A 14,615-nucleotide genomic window follows, 5' to 3' on the forward strand; every position below is an offset into this window, starting at 1 on the left:
GCAGCCACTGGGGACTGAGGGCCATGGGCTAATTGTCGGAGTCATAAGGGAGGTAGTGGCCGAATACTGCACCAGGGAGGCCAATTCCTGTTCTGGTGAGGGAGTGACTTTGATGAAGCTTAGTGAGCCTTCCTAGTTTGGTTGCACCTGAACTAGTATAGCCCCACTAGCTCTCAGCAATATATTTTTTTCTTGCCGGTGTCAGGCACCACTCCATGCCTAAATGTAGTGAAGTGGAGTAGGATTCGAACTTACGACCTTCAGATTTGAGGCACGGTATTCTACCTCTGCTCCACGCCACCACCCTCTTCATTCCTCTTCATTACATACCAAATAATTTTTAGCGAGAACGGCCCTAGCTTCCAGAAGCAGTTGCAACAGCTTAGCCTTTTGCGTGATCTTCCACTGTACTAACTCTTAAGGTAAAAAACGTATAGATTTGACTATCTTGCGTTTTTATACATTAAATTAATGTTCAAATTCCATGCCGAGATAACTTCTATTTTTGTATCATATCAGTTAAATATAGTTTCCAGGATTCGTCGACTTCTAAAGTAAACAGCACGATGCACAGGGGTATCTTAAAGAACACTATACGGAGCCATTACGCGCCTCAAATATATGCATATAAATATAGTTTTCGAGGTTTTACGCGATAAAAAGACTGATTGTGGTGGAGGACTCCAGAGTATTTTGACCACCTGGGGTTCTTTTGTTTGCGTCTATATCTGAGTAGACGAGCGTACTCGCGTTTCGCCCGAATAGAAATGCTACCATCGCGGCCACCATTGAACTCGCTACCTTTAGCCGAGCAGCGCAACGCCATAGCTACTTTTACATTGTGTCGATGCTTGCTACTCTATGTATAATTGGTGCTTCTTGTCATGACAGTTTATTAGTAATGTCAGATATTACTTACATGTGATGTGACATAGATTAGTTTGATGCTCTGAACGCAAGCTTTCTTAACACAATATAATACATATTTCTCTGCTGGTTGGTTAGTGAAATAGTACACTGTGTCATGGAGGGCTGCATGTTGTGCCACCGTTCATGTGGCAATGTTTGAGTCCTAGAATTTTCATGAGGTTCTTTTTTATGGAATAACAACAGATGCAGCTGAGCTGCAGCTCACTGTCCTTGTTGACAAATATCTCCATATTTTAATCGCCTCCTCGCAATTGTTATTGATGTATATTGATGATCAATCACGAAAGAGAGATAACCTTCTGGAAATATAAAGAAATTTTTAAGTTAGATGTGGTGCTGCCAAGGGGATTCACGCGTGAGCTGATTACTGATGTACATCCTTGCTTTCCTGTGTAAAGTGACTGACGTCAGAGCTCACACATGTTTCTTTGATAATCTTAGAGCAACACATGCAGGTTGGCGGGTAGTAGTAGCCTTCAACTACCAATGTTATAATTACTAAACTAGGTCTTATTTTTTGCTTAATAAACACGTGCCGTTCTCCATAATTTATTACTCACTAGTTTGTGCGGTTTCAATAATGTGGACACTTTCAAAAAGAATTGTAGGTGGTCTCATGCTTTCTTTACGTTAATTACCAGTAGAGTACAGATTTTTAGAGGGAAAACACTCACCTTGGCCGTTGGAAAACATTGGTGACACAAACACCGCCAGAATGAAAACATAGAGTCTTTTCATAATTAGTTCTTCGCACGTCTTCTTGAGAAAAGATATAAGCATGACAGTTAAATGTGTAGCAATAAAAGTGTGTAGTTTAACCGATCCCAAGCCCATGCCATACTTAAATGTTACAGTATACCCCCAGCAAAATGTTCTTGTTTTATTATTAGATTCAAGTAACGTTGACACCGTGCTGGGAAGGTATAAACTGTTATAGCAGAACCTTGGTCTAGCGAAGTAATCGGTACTGGGAAAATCCTCACTACTTTAGCGTCACCCTTATAGCTGTAGCTCACCAATTTGTGATTTGGCAACTACGATAATGTATTTTTAAGTACAGTAGGTTAATTCTCGTTCAAATAGGCGAACCATTGCACTTTATTAAAACACAGATTCGCAGGCTGGTGTATGTGCACGTGGGGAAGCCGCCATGACGTTTCTGATAAGAAGGCATCAACCTTGATAAAACTTTAAGGCATCCAGTGCACATACAACTGTCCTAGTTACTAAAACGGTGCACAAAAGATACGTTGACTGCAGTCATTTTTACTCTCTCATGATCAGGGCATCAAAGCGTTTTGTGCCTTCTGTTTTTCCCCGCGGAACAACAGCTCCCGTCGTTTCAAATATATTAAAGCAATGTATTTATTTATTTTAGCCATTTGTTTCTTAACTATGACCATCTTCTATATGCCCATGAAAAAAAATATATGGACGTCAATGGAAGTGTAATAAAGACCGCAGCTTTTCGGCGCATTAGTGGTTATATTACAATGTGTGGGCTTTTCTGTATGCATAGACAGTTTAAAGGGAGTCCTGTGAATGTAGTGTATGAATTGAACTAGTGTACTTACTCTAGAGGACTCAACACTTTTTTAGCCATGTCCTTCAGCATTCTATACTTCAGGTCGTATGGTTCCAGTGACGACTTAATTTGATGCAATTGATAGCATATATGTAAAACAACTCACACGTAACTTTACTATCGTATAAGTTGTGTTGCAAGGAATTAGGAATGGGTTTATTCACCCAGATATTCTATTAGGAGAAACAGAACGCCACTGTTATTCTCTTTACATTACGGAAGAACGTATTCGATAGTTGAAATAAACACGACAATTTTGATATTGCCGCTCGCTATTCGGATAGTATAGAAATGTTTACTGGTGACTATGCATAACTTTAGCAACCGTAAAATGTTATATCATCTAAAAATATGGCTTTTCATCTGGTTGACGTAAAATACGTGGCTTTCAGACAATTTTGTCGATTGTGTATGGCACTTTATCGTAATGAGGTAGTATCTCCACCTTTTCTACGCGCAAATAAGGCTACTGATTCAGCATATATTCATCTCCTTTTATGAAAAATAAGAAATTTTCAAATTTTGAGCCAGGTACAGTGCTTCGATAACAGTACTTCAATAATCGTGCTTAACATATTGACGCGAAGTAAACTGCCCACTACAGGCACCGATCGTCACAAGTCAGCTGCCCACTACAGCCACAAGATCGCCAGAGAGAAGACGACGAAGGGCGCAGATGTGCGCGCGTTTTCTTGAGTGTCGGCCATCATTAAAGAAGGCTGTTCTCTTTCGGCAAATTCGTATGAATTATCTTCGTGAAATTTTACTGGCGGAGGTGCGGGGTATATGATACCATTGCCGGAGACGCAGCGTACCCCTGACTCATCCCCAGTGAGTAGTCCGGGATAGATTACTCCTGTGCACGTACGCACGAGCCGCGGTCTTCAAGGGCTCCAACCTGAGCACGGTCTGTTGCCCGATCGTATCCGGACGATGAACCTGAGCCCACAGCCTCCTGCTGCTGCGGCTGTTTCGCCGGCGCAGATCATCTTCAACCAGCCACAGACGCCGATTGCTTTCCACGGAGAAGCTACTGAAGACGTGGAAGATTGGCTAGACCATTTCGAGCGGGTCGCCGAATGCAGCGGATGGAACGAAGACCGCAAGTTGCCCAACGTGTACTTCGCGCTCCAAGACTCCGCGAGGACGTGGTTCCATAACCATGAAACGACATTGACTTCGTGGCACGAATTTCGACAGCAGCTGGTCGCCACATACTCCAACATGGACAGGAAGGAGCGAGCGGAGGTGGCACTACAGGCAAGATTCCAAGCCCCGAACGAGAGCGTCACCACGTATACTGAAGACATGGCTCAGCTGTTCAGGCGTGCGGATGCCTCAATGGCCGAAGACAAGAAGGTGCGACATTTGATGGGAGGTGTGAAGCAAGAGATCTTTGCTGGACTTAATCGGAATCCGCCCACAACACTTGCAGACTTCCTTGCTGAAGCGACAGCAATGGAAAGGGCCCTTCGACAGCGTGCCAGACAATACAACCGCAACGTGGTGGAACTTTCACACAGCCCCTCTAGCATGACCTCGGAAAACCACCTCGAGGACTTACGCGAATTGATCAGGGCTGTGGTAAGAGAAGAGCTCCACAAAATGCAGGTAACCGACGCGCCGACAGCCCGAATTTCTGTGGCGGAGATAGTGCGCGACGAGATTAGGCAAGCCGTCGAAGCTCCTGAACGCTACGAGGTACCACAACAGCGGGAGCCAGTCCGAATGACTTATGCGGACGCCGTACGACGACCGTCGCTGTACGGCCCCTCAAACGTCATGCGCCCCTCTGAACAGACTGAAGTAGTCTTCAGGCGTCGCAGTTCACCGTCCATCGAGGAGTCGAGGCCCAGAAAAAGCGACGTTTGGCGGGACCCTGACCTCAGGCTCCCATGTTTAAATTGCGGAGAGGCTGGCCAAGTCTACAGGATGTGCCCCTATCGACGAGTGGGCCTCCGCGGGTTCCCTCCAGGTGCACCTCGCCCACGACCTGGTCAGCGCCGGATGGAGATAGAGAACTTCATCGCGAGTCGCGACAGTTCATTCGAGCAGCGAAGGCACGAGCCCCGTTCTGCATCGCCTGCTCGATACCGATCGCCAAGTCCCTCATTTCATCGAGACGCTCGTAGGCGTCGTTCACCCAGCCCTGCAAACCTGGAAAACTGAGTCCAGCGACCTCCGGAGGTGAGGCCACTGACGCCGAGCTCTTCGAATATCCTCCATCACGACGACAGCGACGACAAACCAGCGACGTTCCGTCACACTCCAGTGCCCAAAGGCAATTGGTAACATCAGACATACTGGTTACCATAGACGACGAAGAAGTTACCGCTTTAATTGACACTGGTGCGGACAGCTCCATTATGAGCAGAGAGCTTGCGTCAAAGTTAAAGAAAGTTTTTACGCAGTCAACTGGGCCGCATGTCCGTACTGCTGGAGGGCATGTATTGATTCCCGTGGGCAGATGCACCGCTCGGGTAAATATTCGTGGATTTACGTACGTCGGGGTCTTCATTATTCTGCCCAGCTGCTCGATGGAATTGATACTCGGCATGGACTTTCTACAGGCGAATGGAGCCATAATTAACCTGGAAAAAGTCGAGCGTGACGTTCTCTACGGCAAAAGCCATAGTAAGCAACGCTGGCGACGAGAATCCCACCGAAAACGCCTTGAGCATCGTCGAAGACAGCATAACGGTACCGCCAAGAAGCAGCCTACTGACCCTGGTAACGTGCGACGCATTCGACGGCTATGAGGGAATCGCCGAGGCAAACATTTCGTTAATGCTTGAGCGGAACATCTGCATTGCACGGGGCCTCGTTCAGCTTCAGCACAGACCCTCATTAGTCCTGCTGACAAACTTCAGGAACGAATATCAGCACTTACCGCAAGGCACAGCTGTCGCCTTCCTCCATGAAATTGCTGCCTTCACTGATGTCGCCTCGCTAGAAACTGCTTCACCTAATTCATCGATAGAGGCCAACCTGAGCGATCGCATTCAGATTAACCCAGGCTTATCGGAACGACAGAAACAGCAGCTACTGGACCTTAACAACGACTTCTCTGGCTGTTTCTCTACCGAGTCTAAAGTACGGCGCACCTCCGTTACGAAGCATCGCATTCCTACGGACGACTCAGCACGCCCCGTTCGTCAGCATCCTTACCGCGTTGCGCCTACGGAAAGGGAGGCGATAAAGCGCCAGGTTCAAGAAATGTTAGATGATGACGTGATTCAGCCGTCTATAAGTCCATGGGCGTGTCACCCTTCGTTTTAGTTAAAAAGAAGGACAACACACTACGCTTCTTCGTAGACTACAGACGGCTTAATAGTGTCACCAAACGCGTTTATCCTCTGCCACGGATCGATGACGCTCTGGACCGTCTACGCCACGCCCAATTTTTCACCTCGTTGGATCTTAAGTCTGGGTACTGGCAGACCGAAGTAGATGAGCGTGACCGCGAAAAAACGGCATTTGTGACTCCTGATGGATTAAAGTCCTCCCGTTCGGCCTGTGTTCCGCACCTGCCACATTTCAGCGGATGATGGACACTGTTCTCTCTGGACTGAAATGGCAGACGTGCTTAGACTACTTAAACGACGTTGTGGTGTTTTCCAGAACGTTTGATGAACATCTCGGACGACTCAAGAATGTACTTCTCGCAATCAGCACAGCAAATCTGACTATCAAGCCCGAGAAATGTCATTTTGGCTTTCAGGAGCTAAAGTTTCTCGGACACGTAGTCAGCCCCCGCGGTGTTAGGCCAGACCCCGAGAAGCTAGCTGCCGTCGCTGAGTTCCCGCGTCCAACAGACAAGAAGGCACTTCAGCGATTCTTAGGTCTCTGCGCCTACTACCGTCGTTTTGTCGAGGGGTTTTCAAGGATCGCCGAACCATTAACGAGACTCACACGCCAAGATGCACCCTTCGAGTGGGCGGAAAAACAACAGGAAGCCTTTACAGAATTGCGGAAGCGACTGCAAGCAGCCCCCGTACTCGCGCATTTCGACGACAAGGCTGACACAGAAATCCACACAGACGCCAGCAACGTGGTGCTCGGTGCTATACTCGTTCAGTGGCAAGACGGCGCCGAACGAGTACTAGCCTACGTGAGCCGCAGTCTCACAAAGGCGGAGGTCAACTATTCCACGATTGAAAAGGAGTGTCTAGCTGTCGTTTGGGCCATCGGCAAGTTCCGACCCTACCTTTACGACCGCCCTTTTCGCGTAGTAAGTGACCACCACTCACTGTGTTGGCTTGCGAGTCTTAGGGACCCTTCAGGCCGCCTCGCTCGTTGGAGCCTCCGCCTTCAGGAGTACGACGTCACAGTGGTATATCGATCCGGACAGAAGCACGGCGACGCTGACTGCCTCTCACGTGCACCTATACCTTGGAAGCCCTGTGACGTAGAGCAAGATTTCCCGTTTCTTGGTGTAGTGGACACTATCGAGATGGCTGAACTCCAACGTGCAGACAGTACATTGCTTCCCCTCATTAGATACAATCAGGGAGCCGACGTTGTCCCACGACCGATGTCACGAGGTCTGACTTCTTACTGCCTCCGGAACGACGTGCTCTACAAAAATAATTCCGAAAACAGCCAAGAAACGTTCCTTCTTGTCGTCCCGGTTTCGCTGCGCGAAGAAGTACTGCAGGCGTGTCATGACGACCCATGTGCCGGACACTTAGGCTTCGCCAGGACGTTAGCGCGCATACACCAGAAGTATTACTGGCCACAACTATTCTCGTTCGTTCAGCGCTACGTGAGAAGCTGCCGTGATTGTCAACGGCGCAAGGTTCCACCTTTGAAACCTGCTGGTCTGCTGCAACCCCTGGACCCTCCTCCAGCACCGTTTCAACAGGTGGGAATGGACCTCCTCGGTCCGTTCCCTACGTCGTCCACAGGAAACAAATGGATAGTCGTCGCAACGGACTACCTAACGAGGTACGCAGAAACCAAAGCTGTGCCCCGCGGAACCGCTACAGAAGTCGCGATGTTTATTGTCCATGAAATCGTACTACGTCATGGAGCCCCTTCCATCTTAATAACCGATCGAGGAACTGCATTTACTGCTGACTTAATGCAAGAGATCGTCACGCTGACCCACACCAATCATCGGAAAACCACGGCCTATCACCGACAAACTAATGGACTAACCAAGCGCCTCAACAGAACTATGGCCGATATGATCTCCATGTACGTTGACGTAGAGCACAAGTCATGGGACCAAATTTTACCATACGTGACATTCGCATACAATACGGCTGTGCAGGAAACCACCCGATTCACACCATTTGAACTGGTTTATGGGCGCTGCGTAACAACGCCTTTAGACGCCATGCTGCCGGTAGACAACGGAACAACAAGAAGTGACAACGCCGACGACATCATCCAGAAAGCCGAAGAAGCTCGACAGCTTGCTCGCAACCGCATCCGCAACCAGCAGAGTACCGACGCCCGCCATTACAACAGTGGCCGAAGGCACATCCAGTACGAACCCGGCGACTATGTTTGGGTGTGGACACCCGTCCGTCATCAGGGGCTGTCAGAAAAATTACTGTGCCGATACTTTGGCCCGTACAAGATCGTCAGGCGACTCAGCGACGTGAACTACGAGATCGTCCCTCAGAGTACTACTATGAGCTCGAGCCGACGGCGAGCACGAGCCGAGATTGTGCACGTAGTACGTATGAAGCCGTACTACGCCCGCGAAGAAGTGCCCCTCTGATCAACTCTCTCCCACGCCCTCTGTCGCCCTTTACCCTCTCCAACCGGCGACCGAGACGGTGGCTTTTCACGTGGGGAGTAATGACGCGAAGTAAGCTGCCCACTACAGGCTCCGATCGTCATAAGTCAGCTGCCCACTACAGGCACAAGATCGGCAGAGAGGAGACGACGAAGGGCGCAGATGTGCGCGCGTTCTCTTGAGTGTCGGCCATCATTAAAGAAGGCTGTTCTCTTTCGGCATGTTCGTATGAATTATCTTCGTGACAATATTCATTGAACATGGGCCCTTGGTAGATATGCGATGTGCTGTTCCACACCATTGGACAATTCATGCGTTATGTGTGCACAAAATTAAATGTTTGTGGATGCGTTGTGGACAACGATCAAGTCACCTTTTATGGCGAAGCTGTATATGCCTACGCGAAACGCTCGCGGTCCGTCCGCAGAAACCCTCCAACGGAAGGTGCGGCCCGCCATAGGCTACGTTGATAGTGACGTCGTTTCTCTCTCTCAGCAAAGGTATGGCGCACGATTGGCAACGCGGATAGTTACACCGTTTCTGTCTCGCAGGCGAGAGTGCACGCAACAGTCTATCTCCGACTTCGCAATGGCACGGCCACACATCGTTCCTTCTCCCGGAGAGAATCTGGCCTACGAGCAACAGGAGCAACAGCGTCGAGAGCAGGAGCGGGAGAGATCTCGTCGGCGCCTCGCCAGCGCCTCGGCAGAAGATCGGGCCCGCGATATGGAGCGCAAGGGGCAATGCGCGGCTTGCGACGTCGGACCGAGGATCCGGCGGCTCGGGCCCGCGAGGCAGAGCAGCGACAACGTCGACGTCAACGTCGCAGCGTCGGGGGCGACTTTGCCGAGGCCAACACCCGCTTTCGACGCGAGTTCCTGGAATGCAACTTTGGGTCCAGCTGCCGCGTGTGTGACTGGTTGTGGTTCGACGTAACCAACCTTTCAGAAAGAGTTTAATGAACCGTCGTAATTAACCCAATGATAAACACCGGAGCCACACGTTTCAACTTCGCTGGTTTACCATCTGTACAGGGTGCAGGGGTGGTGTTTTTGTAAGTGCTCCAAAGTGTTGTAAGTAATGTCCCCGTTTAAAACTTTTGCCCGCTACCATCACTGGATTTGCGGGAGCACCAAGTTGGTGTTTCGTGAAAATAACTATCGCGTTTTACCAGGTGGTGGTGGTGGAGGCGATTGGCGAAACTTTATTTCCGAAAAGGGTCCCCCGTCCCGACGTGGGAGGTGCTCTCTGCACCTTGACGAACAGTCGGGTGTCCTTCAGTCAGATAGGAGGCCCTAGGCTCTCCGCCTCTTCGCGGGCCTTCTGCACAGCCCAGAGTTGGTTTTGGAGCTCGCTGCTACTAAGAGCGCCGTCACACTTGTTCTTGTCCTCCAGATAGGAGGCCTGCGTCGCGCATCCCCACAACATGTGTCCCAAGTTCACATGTCCACCACACTGTGCACAATTGAAAGTTCCGTCGTAGTCTGGGTGCGATTCGGCTCAGACGCCAAGGATTGGGGTACGAGTTCGTCTGTAGCATTTTACCAGGTGGAGGGGCCGAATTTAAAGAACGGTGTTTATTTGAGCATTGGTTGTACATTTCCCATTGCACCATTTGAAAGCGTTATAAAAGCGTTACAAGTGTTCATGGTATCCTAGTAGAACGCCAAAAAAGTAACACGAAATAGAAAGTTTCGCCAATCATTCAGGATACCCTGAAACTCAGCCACGCAGGATACCTTGAAATGATGCGCGGACAATCTTTGAGTGCTTTTAAACGCAAAAAGAGCTCAGCTATAATATCCAGCTACACTATATACTTTAAACAATGCCTGTCGAAGCGCATGAGTACTAGGAATGCAAAATAGCTTAGCTATGTCAGAAACACAACTTATCATGCATTTGAACTAGAGCGCCTAATCCTCACGTATATATGGTCACATACTAGTAACGATGCGCCGTAAGCCGGAACAGTTTATTTTATAATCCTATGTCCCGTAAAGTAACATATATTTCGGTGTCGATGCCAGGGAGAAGCCTGCTCAGCCGTGGTCGATGTCAAAGACGAGGATATTGTCACGTTGTAGTGACGTTGAAGAACGCGGTAGCGATTCTTTAATCAAAAAACTGTCAGCCCTTCCACTGGGGTGGAGATGGAAGACCAGCGAAGCTGTACTATGGTGGGAATTATGTATTTCCAAATATGACTATTAAGATATGATGTTATAATTCGTTATTTGAGCTAATAAAGAATGAGAAATATATATGATCCGGTTGTTTTCATTTATTTAGTGACCAGAGGGATCATAGCCTTATGGTCGCTATGGTACACCGCCATAGGGTGTACGGCAAAGGTTGGCATGTTCTTCATAAACACGTCACCAACGCCGCGCGCGTTCTGTGCGAACGCGGGCAAAACGCCGCTGCCGTCGACAACCATGCGAGCGTTGTTTGTGTGACCGCACACAACCATTGTCAAAACGGTGGCTTAATGGAACGGCTAACCGCGGTTTTTGACACTTTCACTCGCACTTTTTCACACAGCATACGGCCAATGAGAGTTTTTTTTCTGTTAGGGCGAAAGCCTTTAATGGCTCATACTCGCGGCGTCCAACCGTCCGTCCGTCCCTGCCCTGTAACGGTGCCAGCTGTGGCTTCTCCCCCTTACACTCTCTCAGCAATCTCAAAAAGACATGGAATAGTCAGCAGAATGGCCACAGGCTTTCGCCGAACACACTTTGGAATTTACAAAGTGTCTTTCACATTTTTTTGCCGGACGCGACCATCGAAGAGTGAGCCCTTAGCAGCTTCGCTGTAAAAACTAGCTTTTTAATGGGCGAACTTGTGCGCACAAAAGCAAGTGACATTCGAAGCGCAACGACAGCGGCGAGTACAGTATGTGATCGTCGAAATCAGATCAGAGGGTCAAGCACGTCGGCTTTTGTACGTGTTTCAAGTAGCACCGTTTTCGCTGGTGCCCGCGTGTCTTCCAGAGAGTACTTAAAACTTCGCGTCGCTCATGCAATCTTATTCTACAAGATTCGGGGACAGCGGACAGAACCATCGATAATGTTCAAGAAACTTCCGATTCATGCAGGCGCGTCCTGCGCCGAGCAATAATGTTTATTTTTTGTTAGAGGGCGAAAAAATGCCCCTCTTCTTTCGATGGCGAAAAGTGGTTAATAGCAGCTGCCCGCGTGTGTGGGCGGAGATTCTTATACTTTCACGGTGCTTGGTTCTCTTTTTCCTGTCGTAGTGACCTCGACAGCAATTCATAATGATTACCATCCTTTTCCTATTCCTGGCCTAATGAAGTTAAACATGTAAAATAAACCTAACTTAATCTTCCTTTCAGGAGCATCAGCATCCCTACGGCACTAAACATCTATGGTCAGCAAGCGTTGGCGGTTTCCGGACACGAATTTTGTAGAGTGAGTTACCGGGCGTCCCGGAGGAAGCATTCTAATCTGCAGGAATCCTACACCTTCTACAATTATTCTGTCAAGCTGCGCTGCCATCCATAGATGGTCATATAGGTTGTGCTAACGCCCGTCGCTAAAACGTCTGACCACCCGGCATTAAATACGGCAATTCTTAGTCAAAAATATGACTTAGTGTAAGGTTTGAACAGCTTTAAGCAACGCAACAAAGATCACGTTCAAGGAACGTCGCACATCAACAGAGAAGAGCAGCAGCTTCAAGAAAAATACTCACGCGAACCCACACGCTCACTGGAGGCGACAGCAGCACAATGACTTCGGATGCAGACGCTTATATCAAACTGCATGCGTTCTAAAAACGCAAAACGAAACAAAAGAATGGAACACCTGTACTATGACGTCCACGGCCATTGGAATATTGATGTTGCTTACTTCTTGCTGAGTATCACGTGGCGTCGTGGTGAGATGCTTCCAGACTAACTGTAGCAGTGTTAAAAAAAAACTGCAGGTTTATTGTAGCCCGAGCGCACCGGCAAGGTGTCATTTCGGCTTTACTCCTACATTGTGATAGTATTGTTTATATGCCTGGGAATAACGGCATTTTGTAATATTATAAACCCCAGTACTAGTTATAACGTACGTAGAAATGTCAGGCTTGTACGGAACGTTCACGGCTGGACATAAATAGTGTACGTTTTTGAGAAAGTTTACCGTGTGTGTCTGATTTTTTAAGTGTGTCATGTCTATTTCTATTTATATAGTTATCTTTTTCATTTCTACACACTGGGGCACTATAGGAAAGGAGTGTGCGATAGTGGGAGTGGCAGGAGTGTGCAATAAATATATCTTTTTGTTTTTCATTTTTCCATTTGCTGATAATTTTTATATTATTTAATAGTTTATGCATTAGTTTCTTCTCTGCAATTTATGTTTACTTTATCTTTTATTCTAAGCCTCTGGAGGACCACCTCAAAGTATTTGTCGCACCTCGGCCTCAAAATAAGAAGACGAAGTGGAAGACGTGATATTGCTTTTAGGTGTAGCTTAATGAATGCTCTTGAGTGACGCACACGTGTGTAAATAAATCACGGTCCCTTCGCTTTGGCATACAATTTTGAGTACCCGTGACTAGAACGTCGGCGCATAACATAGCCAGAATTGTGTACGAAGTACATTATCTATGCTTTTGGCAGTGAGGAATAGTTACAAGACATCACTACAACATAATCGATGTTAACAAGAACAAGAGTTGCTTGTAGATGTACAAATATATTGGCTGTTTTATGAAAAGCAATCTTGGCTAATGCATCGGTGGCATTCTTCTTGTAATAATTACCTTTCTTCATTGAGTGCAATTAGTTGGCTGTCGCTGCCAATATGAAAGCTGAAGGGCTCCTGAAACTGTATGCGCAGCTATTTTTGACTTCCTCAACTGGGCAGTGAGCAATACATTCTTCAACACCATTTCCTATATTCATGTTCTCACTGACTGCTTGGCCACACAAACGAAAGTGTTCATAGTTGCGCTGTCGCTCTCAGCTGACAAAAAGCAGAAACGACTAACAGCGGTATTCCTTTGCACTGTGTTACCCCCCCCCCCCCGAACACATTAGGCGCTCGGAACAGTCTTATCCCACTTCAAAACAAAAAGGCTGCCAAAGTCGAGACCCTCCCGATGCAATGAGCGAGAAGCCCAATTGCCATGAAGCAGCATACGAGGCATGTTGGCCTGCTGCCGTCTCCTGTGCCCCCGTACAGTGTCATGCCTGCGGCTGAAAACATGTTCTGTATCCGCAGCTTTGTTTGGCGTGGTGGCGCAGGCTGACACTCTCACCGATAGATGTAGTACACGTACACTAATACCCATGCAACGGCGCCAGGGTAGCTTAGTTGGAAAAGCATCGCATACGTATTGCGAAAGACACGCGTTCGGTTCAAATCTGGAGCAGCTTTTCCACCACAAATTGCTTTCTCTGGCTGTGTCGCTCGTTGTCATAGTCGTTGGTTGCTTCGAGGATGCATTTCCCTGGAGATACAAAGGGCCCGATGCAAAAAGCGCGGGCTGTCGGGTAATATTGTGCTGGGCACGTTCGTCGCCGAATGCGAATTATTATAGCTGTCTGAGACGCAAGTGAGTTCCACCCATATGCGGCTGCATATTTGCTAGTTAAAGGCTCTTCTTTGCGGCATTACCAAATAAAAAATCAAGGCTATCAAAGTATCATAAATACAACAGATGCGCGCGTTCAGGCGTGTGCAATCATATTACAATTGAATACTTGCTGAATTACTTGTGTGAGACACTAAATAGTCACTGCAATTTAGTATTTATAGAAGCAATTGTAGTTGTTTACGCTTTTTTCTTTAACTTGTACTCGTACAGCATCAGTTGCGTAAATATTATGATGCGGGTTTGGCCACCAACCGAGACAAGAGTTTTCTTTTTTCTTCTTGTTTTTTTAGTCTCGCCAGTTTTCTTTATTTTCTTACTCTTACATTTCAGTACAAAAAATTGCGTCAGAACACATATCATGGGGACTCTATGACAGTAAACCAATTAGCCTTCGAGCAATGCAGCGCCACGCCGTATTTATGAAGTCCCGTTTATTTAAAATATGTAGTTATTAATGTAAGACTTCATTGTTTCAACTAGTGACAACTCCTTTATCGTCCAACTTTACTACGGCACTGGCTTGCCAAGGTTACCCATTAGCTTGGCGATTGGGCGACAATTGTATGACGCTGACGCAGCAACGACGATGAAATGGCGTGGACAGAATGAGGTTGGTAGAAAGACAAAGGCCGTAGGACATCAATGGCACAACGACAATGAGATAACAATTGTAAAATGAGGGCGATGATATAATGGCCACAGCGTTATGACGACGACACAATGAGCGCAATCGGTTGA

General features: G+C 47.7%; 1 protein-coding gene across 1 annotated transcript in view; it reads right to left on the minus strand.

Annotated features, from left to right (window-relative positions):
* Positions 1–12,035, minus strand: part of LOC119452589 (uncharacterized) — a 55,876-nt gene extending 43,841 nt beyond the window's left edge. Inside the window, exons 1-2 of the mRNA XM_037714638.2 lie at positions 11,979–12,035; positions 1,605–1,686 (exon numbers count right to left, since the gene is read on the minus strand). Of these exons, the coding sequence (XP_037570566.2) occupies positions 1,605–1,668 (64 nt within the window). The 5' untranslated portion in view covers positions 1,669–1,686; positions 11,979–12,035. The remainder of the gene's footprint in view (positions 1–1,604; positions 1,687–11,978) is intronic.
* Positions 12,036–14,615: the final 2,580 nt, after the last annotated feature.

Source organism: Dermacentor silvarum, chromosome 5 (genome assembly GCF_013339745.2).
Source record: "Dermacentor silvarum isolate Dsil-2018 chromosome 5, BIME_Dsil_1.4, whole genome shotgun sequence".
NCBI classification, from domain to species: Eukaryota; Metazoa; Arthropoda; class Arachnida; order Ixodida; family Ixodidae; genus Dermacentor; species Dermacentor silvarum.